The sequence below is a fragment of the Gracilinanus agilis genome, chromosome 6, assembly GCF_016433145.1.
Source record: "Gracilinanus agilis isolate LMUSP501 chromosome 6, AgileGrace, whole genome shotgun sequence".
Classification (NCBI taxonomy): Eukaryota; Metazoa; Chordata; class Mammalia; order Didelphimorphia; family Didelphidae; genus Gracilinanus; species Gracilinanus agilis.
Genome location: NC_058135.1, coordinates 35,279,809 through 35,294,941, shown reverse-complemented (window position 1 = coordinate 35,294,941; position 15,133 = coordinate 35,279,809). Strand labels below are relative to the sequence as shown.

The 15,133-nt window shown below is 35.2% G+C and overlaps 1 protein-coding gene across 1 annotated transcript in view; it reads left to right on the top strand.

Annotated features, from left to right (window-relative positions):
- CNOT6L (CCR4-NOT transcription complex subunit 6 like) overlaps positions 1–15,133 on the top strand; it is a 76,316-nt gene that overhangs the window by 27,769 nt on the left and 33,414 nt on the right. The window contains 4 exon segments of the mRNA XM_044682169.1: positions 10,035–10,156; positions 11,082–11,268; positions 12,105–12,190; positions 14,145–14,234. Of these exon segments, the coding sequence (XP_044538104.1) occupies positions 10,035–10,156; positions 11,082–11,268; positions 12,105–12,190; positions 14,145–14,234 (485 nt within the window).

Below are 15,133 nucleotides of genomic sequence, written 5' to 3'. Positions count from 1 at the left end.
GAAAGTATCTGAGGTTAGATTTCAATGTAGGACTTACTACTGTCTCTATGTGTGACTCTTAATCCATTCAGCATCTAGATGCTCCCACTAATTTTTAATGAATGTTAATATATATATTTGTATATATCCCAAATGTCCTATACTGTCAATTGCTGGTGATATAATTTACTAACAAACAGTAAATTAACTCTTTACAGTATTATATGAGAAAGATCATAGCCAGAGTAACTTTGAACAGTCACTGCTACTGCTCAATTCTCTTCTGAAAATTGGGCCCACCATTCAGCTCACAGGATTCCAATTAAAAGCCTCTTTTCACTTCCTCTTTTTCACTTCACTCTTTTTACTTCCTGTCTCTTTGTAATACTAGTTAAAACAGTTCTCTTTGGAAAGATACTCTTTTTTCAACCATCACAATTAATTCTCTTTAGAATGACAGTTAAACAGTCAGTTTTTCAAGATTCTATTACTTTGTAAAGATATATTAAAACACCTCTTGTTTCTGTGGGAGAGGCTAGTGATAGATAGATAGATGAGGCATTTAAGTCCTTACTATGTGCCATGTACTACAATCCCTGTCTTTACTGATGAGAGAAGACCACACATAAAATGGAACTTGGTGCAGTTTTGGTGGAGAAGGATACATAGAAATGTGTGGAGACCTGGAACTAAGCAAGGTAAAGTCAAAAGGGACATCCTATCAAGTGTTATGGTGTTTCTAGCAATGAAGTCCATGGCGTTAAGTGGAGCCTGCATGTATGGAGATGTCTGGTAGGTATTGAAGCTGGCTTCATTTTTATCTATTTATTATTTGGTTAAGAATCTTCCTTCTCCTATAATGAACTTTATTTGATTTCCTATATGATGTGGCCTTTTGTATTTAAATGTACTGTGCAGTTTGAAATGGTTTATGGTAGAAGATGATGGGTCGTTGCCTATCGTCTGCCAAATTGTCTTCCAGTTTTTTCAGAATTTCTTGAAGAAAAAAATAGGGACTCTTATCAAGCTTATCAGATAGTTTCATCTTCTTGGGGTTGACTACTAGATGAATTACTTGGAGTGTTTTGATTATTTCTGATTGTTATTTAGTGTGCTCTATGGATAAAATTTTCTGTTTTAAACAATACCATAATTATTTTGATGATTACTTGCTGTTTTCTTAATATTGTGTGATATGTTGTCTTAATGTTCTATAACACCGGTATTTTTATTTTTTCTCCCCCTTTGTATTTTCCATTCGAATCTAGATTTGTGTTTCTCCAAATGAGTTGAAAGTTACTAACTATAAAAGTAATTATAATTTAATTAAAATAGCACCAAATATATGATTCAGTCTAGGTTATATTATGTTTTCAATTTTAGTATAGTTTATAGAGAATAAAAAGCTTTTGAGAAGATTCTTAATTTATTACTCTTGACTAATTGAAATTTACCATAACAAATGGTGACCTGTTACCATTTTTGAAACTCCTGAAGAAATACTAGTGATGAGAGAACACTATTTTCTTTACTCCTTTTTGCTTTCTGTAAGCCATCCATCCATAAATCATCCAGCAGATTGTTTAAGGAGACATAGATTCCAGTCTTTAAAATGGGCGCATCAGTTACCTCATTTTGTCAGAATTTAGGACCAAGAAGAAGCAAATATGACACCTTGAGAGAGGCAGTGGGTTTAAGTTTACAAAACAGGAAGTTTGCTCCCTTGTGGACTTCAAATTGTTTAGCTGACATCTGGATTAAGGATTGAAATCCAGAAAAAGGACATTAGTTTACTGTGTTACTTTGGCTGGATATCTCAATTGTCAAAACTTTAGAATCCCTAGTTAAAGATTTTTCCTTCCTCAATCTAAATAATGTTGCTGTTTTCTGCAAATAAAACCCGCAGGCCTCTTTCACAATCACTGTTTTATGCTTTTAAATGAACCAAAACATCTTTTTGCTCTGGACTAAGTAAGCTTCACTTTTAAAATTTCTCTGATCTTTTTATGTAACTATTGTATTTTCAGCCCTGTTTTTTAGGATAGCACCCTTTTTGTTCGGCATGAAGCGCACATCATTTTGGGGCTAGTTGCTTGCTTATGTGAAAAAGTGTTTCAGGCACTGGTGCTTTTACCCATTTTGGAATTTATTTGTAATCTGGTTGTTGGGAGCCTTCAACCTTTTCTGGATAGAGCCTTTTTGTGCTCCCTGTCAAGTTTGGTCTCAGCTCATTTACGAAGGCTTCTGTTTTCTTCCTGTATCTTTGAATGTGAATACTTCTAGTTAACATTCATATAGTCCTTAAATATTTGAAAATCACTTTATATGAATTATCACATTGCAACTAACTGCCTTTTGGATGTCTTGAACTGGATGTCCATGTGTTGTTTCTCTTCTTCCCCATCATTGTTCCAGTTTCTCTAGGACATGATGGGCAACCTTTTGAGCTTGGTGGGTCAAAATTTGTCAAAAAACCTGAGCATAATTCGGGTGGTATGTCACTTCAAGAAAAACATTTCGCGATATTTATAGTTTAACAAAATGTATAATTGTATTATATTACATACATTCATATAACTATATTACATGCATACAAACATGTAACCAATAAACCAAAAACTAATTATTTAGCTTACCTGCTTAGTGACTTCTTTGATGTTTTGGCCTACAGACCTCCGGCACAGAGTGTCTACACTACAGCAAATGTTTCATCCTTGGCATGTGGCCCCATACTTATTTGTGCAGCCGCATGTCGTAAAATGGCTACACATGTCAGTGCTGACACGTGTGTATAGGTTTGCCATCAGGGTTCTAGAATCACAGCCCCCCCTCCCCCAACTTCTTAATTTCTTGCCTCTACCCCTTCCAGCCCACCTAGCTGATATCTTGCCAAAAGCTTTTGTGAGTTGCCTCAGATTTGGATTGTTGTAATCAACAGGTTAGGGTGGCCTGCACAAGTCACTCTCTTGATGGACAAGTCCATTAATCCTTTTTTCTAAAGTACAAGTCAGATGGTTAACTTCTTGATCACTTAACTATTGAGTACACTATCAAATATAAAACCTAATTAGTGTTCAGAACCCTTTATCACCCAGCGGGGGCCCCCCCCTCCAATAACCTTCTATATATCAGATCCCTGACATAATCTGCAATACAGTGACTCTGGCCTCCTTGCTGGTTCATTAATATAGGGATACTTCCTAATTCTTGGCATTTTCACTAACTGTCCTCCAGTGATTGGAATGTGCTTCCACAACTCCCTTTGATTTTTTTCAAATCGAAATTAAAATCTACCTTCTAAAGATATTATGTATGCATCACTTAGTTTTTAGCCCTTTTGTTTATTTCTTAAACTGTATGTAGCTTCCTCCAGGGGGAGAGACTTTCTTTGTTTTCCCAGCATTTAGCAGAGTGCCCGACATACAAGTCTCATAAAATATTTATTGATTTATTAAAATGGCAAAACTACTTGCAGAAGTAGTTTATTTACAATTTGTTTTATGTGTTTCTGGTCTTGAAGTTTACTGTTAGCAGTGTGACTTTATTTTAGTCTAAAGGGAAGGAAAATATGACTATTAAAGATTGTTTTACCTCATAATTGATAAGAAAACAAATAACTTTTTTAAAACTAAGCTTTCAAATTATTCATTGATCAGGTAAAAAGAATGAAAGTGTAAGAGGAACCAACACATTATTTTTTGGAGCATATTTTTAGAGTTCATTAGACAGGATTTTTCTATCCCCATAAACAAAGTATAAACATTTATCTCAGCCTTTTTATTCTGCAAATTAAAAAGCAAACTAAACACAGCAAAGTATTGAAGGAAGAGGAGAAAAATATGTAGGGTGGTTATGGGGAGTTCTTATTTAAAAGTACCTTTGTTTTTTCATAATAAAATTTTAATGCCTTAGTTTTCCTAAGAGTATTTTAAGCACAGGAACTGTGAACTTTCATCCTTTTAATACTTCATTAAATAATACTATTTTTGCTATAATGATCTGATAATTCTACAGCTGTCTTTGTAGCTTGTCTCAATGAGCTTAAACATATTTACTCTGTTTAGTTTATAGCAACAAAGATGTTTTCATTTCTGCTTGGTTGGAAGAAAACAGGCTGTGTACTATGGGTTCTTGTTTGCTCATCATTAATACATATCTTCAATTGGGAGAAAAGGTACCATTTGTCTCAAGTCCTTTCATTTTGATACAGTTAAGTTATTTGAGTAGTATAATATTAGGAAATTAATTTTGTTAGATTATGGGCAAACACAGAAATAATTTTAATGTCTTTGCCTTAGTTTCTTCCACTTGAACAGTTCAAATGGAAAGGCACCATTTCATTTATTTTTATTTTTTAAGTCCTTACCTTCTGTCTTGGAGACAATACTATATGTATTGGCTCCAAGGTGGAATAGTGGTAAGAGCTAGGCAATGGGGATTAAGTGACTTGCCCAGGGTCACAAAGGTTAGATTTGAACCTAGGACCTCAAATCTCTAGGTCTAACTCTCAATCCACTGAGCAATTGGATACAGCTTTGTTGTGATCAGTGTTTCAGAACAATTCATGTGAAGATTTCTTTTCTACTGTTAAAGTACCTTAACTCTTAGGAGTTTAACCCAAAGACATTTGGGCAGTTCCATTGTATTGGAGTGGAATTCTGGGGAGGCTTTGTACTCATTAGAGTGTTTTCTGGGAGCAGATAAGAGACTTGATAAGATGCTTAGAAAAGTAGCTTAATTTGGAGGGGAAAAACAGCAAACAGCAGGAAAGGGAAGGAAAAGGGATTCTTCTGCCCATATAAGTGCCTTGCTCCCTGAAAAATATCCTTCCCTCTGTTAAGTTCTGTATGAGTGTATTGGGGGGTGGGGTTGGGGCTGTGACATTCACAGTCTCAAATTTGTGATTTTCCATGTTGTTACCCCCAAAGATCAAGAAAAATCTGTGACTATCAATAGTCCCAGCCTGGGACCGAAATGATAGTTTTGAAACTCACTGCTCCTTCATACCTTATACTTAGCTTTCTTTCCAGGGTATAGATAAACTTCTCAAGATTTTTAAAAATAGGTATGGGAAACTTTTTAAGTTTTATGAGATGAGAGGGGCAGACAGATTTAGTCTAAGGAATATAGTAATACTAACCCTAATCTCATCCCAAACACATAAAAGTAGCAGAAGGGTAGAAAGAAAGAGAAACTGTCCTTATAGTTTCTTGTCTGCTGGAAATACATGTGATAATTGCTGCTCTTAGGTCTACCTGTGGTAGGATTCATGGGATCCATGAACTTGTTTTCTGATAATTGCATTTCATAAAATTGGTTTACCTTTACATTTTACGAAATGCATTTGGAAACTTAGAAAAGGGGGCTTCAATGAGAAGACCTTGAGCTAGAAAAAGTAAATAAAAAGGCATTTGTTTGAGTGGTCTTTCATTTATTTGAGTGGTCAAAAAAGTAAAGATAAGAGAACTTCATGAGGCAGAGCCAGCTTTTTTGGGCATCCTTCCAAGTCTCAACATAATCCTTACTTTTTTCTGGAGCTTTTCCTAGTCTTCTTTAATCTTTGTTTTGTCTGAGATTCATTCTGTATATGTCATTTGTAGAAAATAGTTATATTGATGGCTTTCTATCTCCTTTGGAGAGTTGAATGAAGAAAGTATACATTTTTACATTAAGTATTTGCAGTGTGCTGATCAAAGAGATCAGAAGTAGGAAAAGGACCTGTGTAGACCAAACTAAGTTTGTAGCATTACTTTTGTCTCAATTCTTTTTTTTTTTTTTTTTTTTTTTAATTTTTTTTTAGAAGCCCTTACCTTCTGTCCTGGAGCCAATACTTGTATTGGCTCCAAGGCAGAAGAGTGGTAAGGGCTAGGCAATGGGGTTCAAGTGACTTGCCCAGGGTCACACAGCTGGGAAGTGTCTGAGGCCAGATTTGAACCTAGGACCTCCCGTCTCTAGGCCTGGCTCTCAATCCACTGAGCTACCCAGCTGCCCCCTTCAAAATTCTTTTGGAGGGAGGGAGAGAGAGAGAGAGAATATCAATGAATTAGGCATGCAACTAAATAACTATAGGAAAACAGCAGGTCATACTACTTTAATAAACACAAGAAAGAATTGGATATGGTATTATGGCTCATCAGTTCAAATGTTCAAAAGATACGGCATAAAGACATTCTTGCTGGATTATAACAGTGGTGGGGAACCTTTCAGAGAGGGAGTGCCATGTCATGTAACCCCCCCCCCCAACAAACACAGGGGAGGGAGGAAGTGCTCCCATTGGGCTTCTTAACGGATCTGTAGGTGATATAGGGCATGTGTGGAGAGGGTGAGCAGAGTGGTCCCCAGCTCCCTTTCGACTGCTGGGTAGAGTGGCAGGTGGATGTGAAAAAATGTGGAGAGGTGGGAGCAGCTCCACTCAATCCCTTCTACCTTTCTAGTAACACAGAGCACTCTGCATGCCATCTTTATTAGCACCTGTGCTATAGGTTTACCATCACCAGACTAGAGAAAAATAAATCTAACCTAATAAGAAATAAAGAGGTGAATCTTAGATTAGCTAGATATGATAAACTATCTGGAGAGAATTGAACGGGAATAGAAAGGAATATAATTTTTCCTAAGACATATGGTGGCACATTTTCAAAAATTGACCATATGTTCAGACATAAAAACTTTCTAGTTAAATGTTGAAGAGCAGAATATTAAATATTAAATAAAAATATTAAAAATATCGACAGGTAATAATACAATAGAAATTATGTTTAGTGATGATGGAACGCTATTGTGCAATAAGGGACAATAAACTGCTTGATTTTCATATGAGCAGGAAAAGACCCTCCATGAACTGATGCTGATCCTGCTATGGACTTTGCTATTAATAGCAATGCAATGATCCAGAACAATCCTGAGGGACTATCCTACATGGAAAGAACTATTAGGATAGAAATGCAGAAGGAAAACATTTTATTTAACACTTGATTATGTGGGTATATATTATGTCGGGTTTTCGTTTTTGAAAAGCTTACTTTATTACAAAAATGAATAATATGAACTCAGCGGAATTGCTTGTTGGCTCTGGGAGGGGTTAGGGAAAGAACATCAATCATGGCATCATAGAAAATGCTCAAATACTAGATCTATGTGCTACCTTTTTATATGAAATTCTTGTTTCTGATATTTTTGAATAAGGAAATTTTCATTGAGGTGTATTGATAAAATGTTAAATGATCTTACAGTAAAAAAATGAAAAGCCTAATAATTAGCTTGGCTTCCAATCGTATAGTTTTCCTGTTTTGTACAGTTTTTGCTAATCTGATGTGGAAAATGTGACCTTAGTTTAGAGTGATTTTCCTTTTCCCTTTCTAATTTGAAGAATTTCCCCTATGTTCTGAAACAGTTTTTTTTTTTTGTTTTTGGACCCTTTTTTTGGGCTTTTTAAAAATTCTAGTGTTTCCTGTCTTAACTGTTACAAGATGGAAAGGGGAGGGGACTAGGCTGATGGGATTGAGGGACTTGGCATGGGTCACAGAAATTAGGGATGTGTCTGAGGCCAGACATATCTGGGACTATCCATGATGTCACCTAATTGCCCCAGAAGCATGGCTCTTATTTGTACATATTCTTAGATTTGAATCCATTCACTGTCTTTGATATCAGAGATTTGCTGCCAAAATTTTTTTCTAGTTAATATGCTAGATTAAGTCTAATCTTTACCAGCTGGCTTTCTGTCTTTTTTCCATAGCCCTCATTCTAGTCCATAAATTTATGCTATGCTATTGTTTCAATAATTGCTTCTGTGTCTATTACTCTTTCTTTCTTTCTCTCTTTCTCTCTTTCTCTCTCTCTCTCTCTCTCTCTCTCTCTCTCTCTCTCTCTCTCTCTTTCTCTCTTTCTTTCTGCCTTTACTTTCCATCTTGGAATCAATACTGTGTATTCTTAGGCAGAAGAGTGGTAAGGGCCAGGCAATGGGGGTCAGGTGACTTGCTTCCAGTTACACAGCTAGGAAGTGTCTGAGGTCTGATTTGAACCGGGGACCTCCCGTCTCTAGGTCTAGCTCTTAATCCACTGAGCTACCCAGCTGCCCCTTGTCTATTCCTTAACCAGTACCAAATAATTCTGCTGTTTAGTGTAATTTGAGATTTTACTAATCTTTCTTCCCTCCCCTCCCCCCCCCATTTTCTTTGATATTCTTATCTTTTATGCCTTTAGATGAATTGTTATTTTGTCCATTTATAGAAAAGCACTCATTTGAGTAGTATTGGGCAATTAATATATCTCCAATTATTCAAGACTCTATTCAAGAGTGTTTGATTTTTGCCCTAGACAACCTAGAGCAACCAAGGGCAGAAGATAATAAATTACTTGGCCCTGACTTCATCAGCAAAGGACCAGGAATTTAAGTTCTTTGATTCCTGATTCCCAATTCAGTATATTTTCTATTATACCTCGATATTTCATGCTCCTTCCATTTCCTAATGCCTACTTTAATATTCAACCTTCCTCTTTGTTGCTTCTAGGATAAGATAGTTTCTTTTGGCTCTAGTTTACTTTTCTAGACAGTTTACTTTATTCTTTCAGTGCCATCTATTTTCCTGCCAAGCTGGCCTACTTTTCTCAAAAATTGGCATTTCAGCTCACCCCTTTACTTTCTAGGATCTCTTTATTATTGGAAATTTTCTTTACTCACTTCCATTGTTAGTGCTTTTTCACTTTTCTTTACTTTTATGTCTCTTTGTATGTTATGTCTTGGCCAGAGAATGTCAGATAAGCCCCTTAAGGGGAACAACTGATTTTACCCTTCTTAATCTTTGTATTCACACCAAGGTTTTGTGTGTCTGAACTTTTCTTATAGTAGTTCATAGTTTTTAGATTTAGCAAAGGGCAGACTGTTGCCATAGGTAATGGAATTTGTCTTTGGAACTGGATCTGTTTAATTTGGATAGCCTTATGTAGAATTTAGTTCTTTTTAGCATGCAAAGCACTGATAAAAGCGATGTGCTTGATCGATGATAAAACAAACGTTTTTGTTTTTAATCAATAATTATTTTTAAGCATTTAAAATATGTGGAAATGGGAATGCCAAGTATCCTACAAATACTGTGCTGCAGTTTGTACATTTAGGGCAGGTATATTTTTTAAAGCATTTATTCACATAATGGGATGCTAATTTCTAGGTCTGAGCCATGAGAGTTTTAAACCTAAACTGCTGTGAAGCAAAGACAGGCATCTGCCTTGTCCTAAGAGCAGTTGCATATTAGTTGTATGGTGGAACCGGCACATGAATGTATGTGTGTAAACAATTTGTATTCTGTAGCATCATGCCTTTTGGTGTCTTGCTTTTTTTTTCTCTTGGAGACCAGTATCAGGAAAGGCTTCCAAATAAATAGTTCCTGACAGGAACCTTGAGGAAAGATAGAGATTCTAAAAGGTGGCTAAGTGAATATTTCAAGGAATGGACTATGTATAAGAAAGGAAGGAGGTAGAATGCTAAGGCTAGGAGTGTTCCAATTTGCCTGCAGTATAGTACATGAAGGGAAATAGTATGAATTAAGTCTGGAAAAGCAACTTTTAGCCAGGTTGTAGAATGTAAAAAAGACCTACCAGCACTGACATAAAACATTGTCCTTTATCACTTGCATTTCTGAGGCAATTTCTATTTAATGGCTACTGTCATTCTCTTGGATGGAAAATGTTTTCCTTGTGAGTTTTTTGTTAAGCCTTTTACTGCTGGGGGATTTCTAAATTGTTTTTTGGGAACTAAATGTTTTCCTTTGGCAGACCATTGTCAGTTTTTGAAAATTCCCAGGTGAACACCAATAAAATTATCAATTAGAAAAGGGAGTGTATCCTTGTGTGAACTTGTCATATCAAGTGTAGATTATTAATGATTATGATAATAACCAACATCTACATATTGCTTTAGATTTTTCCAAGTACTTTATATCTGATATATCATTTTATTAGAATATAAAAACCACTTTAGACAAAGACATTCTTTTTCCTTTTTCTTTTGTTGGTATTTTTAGAATACATTGTAATAATCCCATCCCATTTTTCAGACTAACAGGGATGCCAAAAGAAAAATATGATCCCCCAGATCCTCGCAGAATTTACACCATCATGTCAGCAGAGGAGGTAGCCAATGGAAAGAAATCTCACTGGACAGAATTAGAAATTTCTGGTGAGTCAAATCTAAAGGATTAAAAAAAAAATCCCAAAACATTGGCATATGTATTTATTCTCATGCATTTCAACTAGAAGGGACTATGTGGTAAAAACTTAACTCTTAAATAGCTTAGCCTGCCAGTTTTTTCAGTCGAAATAAAACAGCCTGAGTAAAAAAACTGGCTATCTAATTCTAGAAGAGCCAAGTGTTGTATTTTCATAGAACTTGTAAAAATATTTTTAAAATATTTTTTATTAAAAACATTACTTGGAATTCTCAAATTAACTGTTTACTTCTCTTTGAAAAGTAATTATGTGATTTACTCCTCCATTAATTTGAGTTTTAAGTGTTTTGAGAAGTATATAGTTTAGTGTACCATATTTTACTTAGTGCCATGTTTTGGTACTGTAGGGCGATCAGCTTTGTTCTCTGCATTCTTCTTTCCCCTTCCAAGCATATCTTTACTACTCTCCTTTTATATGTCTGTCCCATGTTCCATTCCCAGCTTTCCTTCACAACCCCCCCCCCCCCCCATTAAAACCCATTCTCAAAAGGGGACTAGGACCAATTCCTACCAATTCCCTACCTTCACCTTCATTTATTTTCATTTTAACCAGACATAAAAGCTTCTTAAGTTTCCCTAAAAGTTTACCAGGAAACTTGCATCAGAAGATCTTTGACCAGAAAAAGCTCCTCTTTTGCCCTGGAAATGAAGTTACATTTCAAAAACATATCTCTGAGGCAGGCATGGTCAAAATAAGACAATTTATTTGCTGAAGTCAATTCAGTTCAATTCTGGATTCTTTTGTTTTATTGCATGCATAAATAGTATACTTAAAATGCTTAATTAGTTCAGAGATAGTGTTTTTAAGTCTGTGTGTCTCTACAACTGTTTGGATAGTGCGCCTGAAGATTTATCTTGTAACATTTTGCTTTTTAGGTAGAGTGCGGAGCTTAAGTACATCACTTTGGTCATTGACACACTTGACAGCTCTGCACCTAAATGACAATTATCTTACTCGCATTCCACCTGATATTGCCAAGCTTCATAATTTGGTTTACTTGGATTTATCATCCAATAAACTCAGAAGTTTACCAGCAGAACTAGGAAACATGGTGTCTCTCAGGTGAGTAAACATGGATGTTTTGATAGCTGAAAAATTGGAATTCACAAAAAGGGCATTACTCACAAGAAAATTCTCAAGTATGGAGGAAGTTTAATGTTCAACCCAAGGGGAAAAGATTGTATATACTTTACATGAACAGATTGCTTTATTGGACCTTTTCCCAATATTCAAATCAAAATTTAATTCTCTTGCTGCTTGTTTAAGTAACTGTGTGTATATATGTATATATGCACATGTGCATACACATACATATTGAGAGTATATATGTATATATATGTAGCTTATATGCAATAGGGTCTCTGTATCTTTGAAGAACATGTACTGTGGATATAATTGAATACCTACCTGCTGACCCCATGTATATGTGCCTTTCCTGCCCCCTCACCCAGGCACTCCGGTTTACTCCCACACACCCAAAAAGTGAAAAAGTAGGACAACTGATAGATGGGGGATAGGTGGGATTGGGCTTACTTTACTTTTAAATAAGAAAATTTCTAAATAACAAAACTCTAAGGAAATTTTTGTAAGTAATTTTGATTCTGTCTCACCATCTAAGCCAACTGAAAACATGAATTGGAAATCTAACTTAACCTTTTCTGTCGTGCTGGAGAACTGAGTTTAAATTATGTTTAAAACTTAACAGTAACTCATTATTGAAAACACTACCATTTTCCTAATGAGATTTTAAAATTTTGATTTTCATGGCCACATCTGTACCCAAATTGTTATCTCTTCTCCAAGATTTTATTTTATTGCTTGTAATATAGAATTGTTGTGTTTATTTTGTTGTTTTCTTAAAGATCACATAAATACAGTTTGTTTCTTTGTTTTAATAGGGAATTGCTTTTAAATAACAATCTGTTACGGGTTTTGCCTTATGAACTTGGTCGGCTCTTTCAGCTACAAACCCTGGGTTTAAAAGGTGAGCATTTCTTATTTTAGATGCAGTCAGGGCTAGTGGAAACTTGGTTATGAATTTGAGGATTTGTTTCGTTACTCTTGTACAAGTTGCTCAAGTCAGATAGTTTTATCATGGGACCATCTGATAAGTCTGGTATCATTTTAGAAAATTTTAATAGTTTTCTTATTTCCTAATAGGATTGTAAAAATTCAGTGTCGCTATGTGATTGAAAAATGTTGTTGTTTAAAAGTAAAATCATTAACATATAAAACTATCAAAAATTGACAAAATAGGCATTGTAATAATTGTGTTGTTACAAGGGGCAAGCATTATTAGTTTTAGGCAATACCCCTGAATAAATATTTAATTAAGCTCCAAACACTAAACTAAAATGACAATTTATCATGGTCACTATAAAGTGTATTATTAGTTTTTTGTATGAATCCTGAAATCTCTATGTAAGTTAAATAAATATAATCAACTATGTTAAAAATGACTCTTTTCCCTTATCTTTCCCTGGAGCTAAATATTCTAAGTTCATTTTGGACAAATAAAATTCAGTGCCTCTGAGGTATGACTTGATCTGTCTTTATTTCATATTGTTTCCAAGACTGTTATTGGACTTGTTAAATGAAGGTGTGAACAAGAAGGAAAACCACTTAGTTCAAAATAGCACATTTATGAACATCAAATTAGCCCTGAAAAGGAGGTAAAATAGGAAAAATTTGTGCAAATTAGATGTTCTATGTATCATGTACAAGTGTGTGGTGGCTCAATTTTCCAGTAACATTAAAGCACTTTATTAATAACTAATTATGTTTCAAAAAAAGAAACACGTTGTATGGCAAAAAACTTTGTTGAAATTGAAGTTTCAGATCTGAACTGTAGCATTTGAAATGTAGTCCTTGTATCATTACATGTATTAACATTTAATAAAAATACAGCTCATCTTAGTGATGTGTACCTCATTAGATTTTATATGGAATCAAAACAAGACACATCCAAGGTTTAATGGTTCTTAAATGATTCTTAAAATCCATATTAAAACAGTTGATTACATTTTATTCTTAATTTACAACTTTTTCACCCCACCCCCTTTTAAACCTAACTTGCTTAGATCCCCAAGTCATTTCTTTTTGAGGTTCAGCCAAGGTAGTTGACAAATTGCCTTTGCATCACTGCAGTGCATTATGATAGATAACCAGTTGTCTGTTCTCTAACTCAGCAAAATGCTGGAGTGCTGAGATCAGGACAACATAGCATGTTAAGTTCCTTAAGTGTACACATTTCCAACTCTTTATTTATTTACTTATTTTGCAGTATTGAGTTCTAAGTAGCTCCTTACCAGCCCCCTTCTCTCTCCTTCTGAAGTTGTATCAGTACTCTTCCTGAGAGCTATCTTATATTACAAATATTTTTTAGAGAGGAAAAAACGTCAGCTCAATTGATCAATATATTTGAAAAGCCTGAAAAAAATGTGCAACTTATGTGCCAGGATATGGGCCTCTTAGCTCCACCAACTTGGGAGAGGTTTTGGGGCAGGCAGTATCCTCTCATCTCTTCTTTAACACCCCGTTAGATCTTTTATTTTGTAGGATTTACCTTTTTTTTTTTTAACTTGGTGTTTATTTCTTGTTTATATTGTATAAGATTAATGAGAAGCATGGGAAAGAGGTCTATGAATTGAGACAAAATGAAGTAAGCAAAGGCAAGATTTCTTTTCCTTTAAATTCATGCTATCAGCTTTTCTTGACATTTTCCCCATCCCAAACCATAACGGGAATCTTATACTTATTATTTCAATCTTTTATTCTTTTTATACACAACAGCAAAAAATAGAAAAGAACAATTTTAAGTTTTTATTTGTGACCAGTTTAATGAATGAATTTCCCCCTTCTGTTCTTAATGATTATAATGGGGGTGCAAGTGAATTTCTCTTGAGTATTCCAAGCATTCTGTTTTCACTCTGTTTCAGGCAATCCTTTATCACAGGATATTCTCAGCTTATACCAGGACCCAGATGGAACCCGAAAGCTACTGAACTACATGCTTGACAATCTAGCAGGTGACTTAATCCTGATTTTTTTTTTTATTCTTCAGTTTTATGACAATGTCTTCTGCTGAGTGTTCTTGTAGCCTTTAAACTATTCTTTAAGATTCTTCAGTTCATTTCACTTATTTCAGTTTCTATGGTAATATCAAATGGCTTCAGTCTCCTTAATAGAAACTTCTTGCCAAGTCACTTAACTTGTCCTGGCCTCCATTTTTCATTCATATGTGCTTTCAATCTGTGAAACTGTGACATCTTGATCTTTTCATGCTATTTTTCTGACATTTTAATGCGACTCCATTATTCTTGTATTCATATATGCACAAAAAACCTGATCACTATTTAAAAGCATTTAATGTGTATGCCAGACATAGTGGTGAGCATTGAGTATGTTAATATAATTCCTACCTCCCAAAGAAAGCTTATGTTCTAATGGGGAATCCAAACCCTTCATTTTTACACCACTACTCTCCTTAGTTTTTTTTTTTAAAAACTTCTGTGTATTGGCTCCTTGGTGGAAGAGTGGTAAGGGTGGGCAATGGGGGGGGGGGGTTCAAGTGACTTGCCCAGGGTTACACAGCTGGGAAGTGTATGAAACCGGATTTGAACCCAGGACCTTGCATCTCCAGGCCTGACTCTTAATCCACAGCGCTACCCAGCTGCCCCCTCTCCTTAGTTTTTGCAGTTTTTGCATTAACTTCTGACTAGTCTTCTGCCTTTATACTTTCTCTGTTTGAATTGTTCACAATAGTCAGTTCTCCTATAACATGATATGTGTTTCTAAAATTTTATCATAGCACTGTTTGAAGTAAGTAAAATCAATAACCTACAAGAAAAACTGACTTGTGAGTACAGCGCTCAAAGAAAAAGTTATTTGACTGTCAATGGAAGTCATTAAGCACAGTTTGGATAAT